General features: G+C 42.3%; 1 protein-coding gene across 1 annotated transcript; it reads right to left on the bottom strand.

Moving 5' to 3' along the window:
- Window positions 1–2,481: 2,481 nt before the first annotated feature.
- On the bottom strand, window positions 2,482–3,438 carry LOC149225246 (uncharacterized). The gene has a single exon (XM_089379898.1). The coding sequence runs from the start codon at window positions 3,436–3,438 to the stop codon at window positions 2,482–2,484; it is 957 nt and encodes a 318-aa protein (XP_089236024.1).
- Between the last annotated feature and the right edge of the window lie 713 nt (window positions 3,439–4,151).

Genomic DNA, 4,151 nt, shown 5'->3' with positions numbered 1-4,151 from the left:
AAGTAGTCCTGGTATGATCTGCCATAGTGTGTTTAAGAGTTTACTTTTGTACAGCTCTTGGGGCCAGGTGCGGAGAGTCCCTTTGATGTCTCCATTCACTCTTCCATCCTTCTGACATCGGAAGGCAATTTTTTCCCAGATTTTCCTTCCCATTGGGTAGTATTGCATAAGAGGTAATGCTGATTCCTCTTCCAGTTTACAATTTGGGCAAATGGAAGGTCCTGCAAAATTCCTTTTCCTGAGATTGTCCCATGTGAGAATTCTGTTGTGAGAGAGAAGCCATAGAAAAGTTGAGACCTTCGGCCATATGGATGGGTTCCATATTCGATCCCATAATTGATCTTTCATTATCTTTTCCTTGATAATTATTTTATAAGCTTCCCTGGTAGTGAAGGTACCTTTTTCCTCATATCCCCATCTAAGGGTGTCCCAGTCTGCCGAAGTGAGTATTTTCCTTTTTTGAAGCTCAGTGGATAGGGAGAGTTGAGTTTGCTCTGGGCTGTGTGGTATTATGTGCCTGGCTTCTTTCCATCTTCTATGTTCTTGAGTGTTATGTGAGTCCCAAAATCTACTCACCTTCTCATGTTGTTGTATGTCTTGATCAGCAATACCTGGAATTGTGTCTCTGAGGTTAGGGAGCTGCTGCCAAGAATCTTCCCAGAATCTGGCCGTTTTACCATCCTTCACCTCCCAAAAACTGTGTTTCTGAATTATATCCCTGTGTTGAATGGCTGAGTTCCAAATCACAGATCCTTTACTAGTTTCTGACATTCTAAGTCTCTCCTCCATGGATTTGTTGCTTGCATATTTCGCTGTCCAAAGGTAGGCCCAAGGAGTTGTGGGATTGGTTAGCCATTTCCACCAGATTTTAGCTCCCATAACCATGTTACTATGTTCTGGGTCTCTTAGTCCGATACCCCCTGCCTTCTTGGGAAGACAAGCTTTCTCCCATTTTACTAATGCCCATTTTCGATTAGGTCCCGAAGTACCCCAAAGGAAGTTTCTCTGAAGCTGATTGATAGCTTTAAGGACCCATTTGGGTGCTGCCAATATGGAGAAAAGGTAAAGAGGCATTGTTTGAAGCACTGCTTTGATGAGAACTAGTCTACTTGCCATATTGAGCGCTCTATGCATCCACAGGGATAATCTGGCTTCCAGTTTCTCTAAAAGATTGTTCCAAGAGGCATGCTTAAGAGCCGTGGCAAATAAGGGAGCCCCCAAGTACTTAGACGGAAGGGAGGCAATGGAAAAACCAAAGATACGGGTAATAGTTCTTTGGATGGAAGGCGTAGTGTTGAAGAAGAAGATCTGGGATTTGACTTTGTTTATAAGGGCACCAGAGGCTTCCGAAAAGTCTGCCAGAATAGATTTGAGAACTCGAGCTTCTTGAACAGACGGATGGTCGAAAAGCAGGTTGTCATCGATGAATTGCTGGTGTGAGAAGGCAGGGACCTGGTGGAAGGCTAGACCTTTAAGATGATGAGAGCGGAGAGTTTCCTTGATACTACGACCTAAACCTTCAGCCAGAATGACAAACAGGAAAGGCGATATAGGGTCCCCTTGGCAGATGCCTCTGGAAGGACGAAAAGTAGGAGAGGGGATTCCATTGATGAGTATAGAGAAGAACGAAGAGGAAATGAGACTACTGATCCATCTTATCCAAGAGGGGGCAAAACCAAAAGATTGAAGGACTTTTTGCAGATATTCCCAACTGATATTATCAAAAGCCTTAGATAAGTCTAGTTTGAGCAACATACCTGGTTTTTTTGTGAGCTTGAGAGAGTGAATTATCTCATGTGTTAGAATTATCCCATCCGTAATCTGCCTTCCTTCAACATAACCAGTTTGTTCTGGAGAGATGAGAATTGGAAGTAGGGGCTTCAATCTAGAAGCTATCACTTTGGAGACAATCTTATATATGATGTTGCATAAAGCAATCGGGCGGAATTTATCCGGAGTGGTTGATTCCTCTTCTTTAGGGATTAAAGCTATGAATGTTGCGTTCAGTCCTGGATACATCCATCTGAGGGTATGCGATTCTTCCACCACTTGCCACACCTCCCATTTGACCAGATCCCAAAAGTAATGAAAGAAATTTGAAGTAAAGCCATCGGGTCCCGGAGCTTTTCCTGCTTTGAGTTGATGGACAGCTTCATCCACTTCCTGGAGGCTTATGGGTTTGAGAAGGAGAGTGTTATGCTCATCCGTAATTAATTTGGGAATATTGCTGATGATTTTCTCAATAGCATCTGTTCTGTTTGTATCCGGCTCTTGATTCATTTTCTTGAAGTAGTTGAGGAACACCTGTTCTATCCCTTCATGTGTTTCGATTTTGCTTCCTTGTTCATTGGTGACCCGTGAAATTTGATTTATCATTCTTCTTTGCACTGTAGATTTGTGGAAGAATTTCGTGTTCTTCTCACCCTCCTTCAGCCATCTAACTCTCGATTTTTGTCTCCAGAGAGTTTCCTCCTGTGACTCTCATTCGAGGAGTTGATTCTCTAAGGACTGCTCTTTCTTGCTAAGTTCTTCCGAGCGTCCTTCAGTTATCATTCTTTGCTGAATCGCTTTCATTTCTTGATTGAGGATTTCCTTAGCCTTAAAAATGTTGCCAAAGACAGAGTGATTCCATTTTTTAATTTCCCCTTTGAGATATTTCAGCTTCCTTTGGAATGAAGCCATTTTTGTATCATCTGTTAAGTTGCATTTTTCCCAGGTTGCTTTAACAAATTCGTTGAAGTCCGGGTGAGACAACCAAAAAGCCTCAAATCTAAAGGGACATCTAATATGGCATCCAGGACGATTCCATTGGAGGGCTATCGGCCAATGATCTGAACCAGAGTAAGGGAGAATAGAAGCTGTGAATTCTCCACCTACATGAATTGCATTGTCAGAGATTAAAAAGCGATCCAGACGTGATGCTATTTGCGTTGGACCTGTCCGTTTGTTGTTCCAGGTGTAGAGGCCATTATTTGTAGGAACATCTATAAGCCAATTATTCTGTATGAAGTTCTTTAATAGAGATCCGTCCCTGTTTGTTCTGCATCGGCCTCCTTTTTTTTCCTCCACCGAAGCGATCATATTATAGTCTCCTCCAGCTATCCATAACGGGTATTGCCTATCTGTGCTAAGATTTGTTAAAGCTTCCAGAATTTCATTCTTCTGCTGGGATTCTTGGGGAAAGTACACATTAGTGATGTGCCCATAGATGTTGGTTCCTATTATATGGAATATTGCTTGGATGAAATTTTTATTTGCATGTATGTTGGTCATTTGAATCTTTCTTGCATCCCAAAGCACTGCAAGTCCTCCGGAAGCGCCCTGAGCATCAACAGCTGCTACTGTCCCCCCTGGCCAGGCCTTAGCTGCTATTTTTTCCAAAACTGTCGAGTTGCATTTTGTTTCCTGTAGAAAAAGAACTGCTGGTTTTTCTTCCATTAACATGTTTTTTAAGAGTTTTCCTTTCCTGGGGCAGTTAAGCCCTCTGATGTTCCAAGAGATCAACTTCATTGGGAAGGATTGGGGTTGATGTTGAAATACTTGGTTAGCTTGGCATATCTGCCCGAATCTACCAGCACTTCTCCAATTTTGATGGTTCTTTCTAAGGTTGTTTTCCTTCCCCTTTTTTTGCTGTCTTTTGTAATAAATTTGCCGTCCCATTGGCTGCCAATTTGAACCCCTAGTGAGTATTTTTTCCGGGCATTTTTGAGGACTTCCACTAGATTGTCCACTTGTTTATCAGGTATTTTGTCGAAGTTCCCTGTTTTACAGGCCTGTTCTAACCCCAAGAGATCTAGCTCACCAATGTCTATAGATTCCGAATCCTCCTCCATGATTTGTGGTTCCTGAGAATGACTGTCGCCTTCCTTCTCATTTTCTATGTTGGGATTTATGCCATCTATATCCATTTCTGGAAGGCTCCAGTTTTTGGGGGCTGTTTTGGGCTGCTTACCTTTTGGATCTGTCTCCTTTTCTTTTTCTTTCGATTGGGATCGATCCATTTTTTCCATTTCCTGAACAGGCCCTTTTTTATTATGGATTGAGTCGTCTGGATCTTGCGGATCCTGATTATCTAGAACTGCAAAGCTATTACTAGTAGATGGCTTGGATTGATTTCCTGGGGGTGTCTTTATAGTAACAGTTGGTTTTTT

The sequence above is a fragment of the Pinus tabuliformis genome, chromosome J, assembly GCF_031772625.1.
Source record: "Pinus tabuliformis cultivar Carrire ecotype Pingquan chromosome J, CPIR1, whole genome shotgun sequence".
NCBI classification, from domain to species: domain Eukaryota; kingdom Viridiplantae; phylum Streptophyta; class Pinopsida; order Pinales; family Pinaceae; genus Pinus; species Pinus tabuliformis.
The sequence above is the reverse complement of the archived record's forward strand: the minus strand, read 5'-3'. Positions and strand labels throughout refer to the sequence as shown.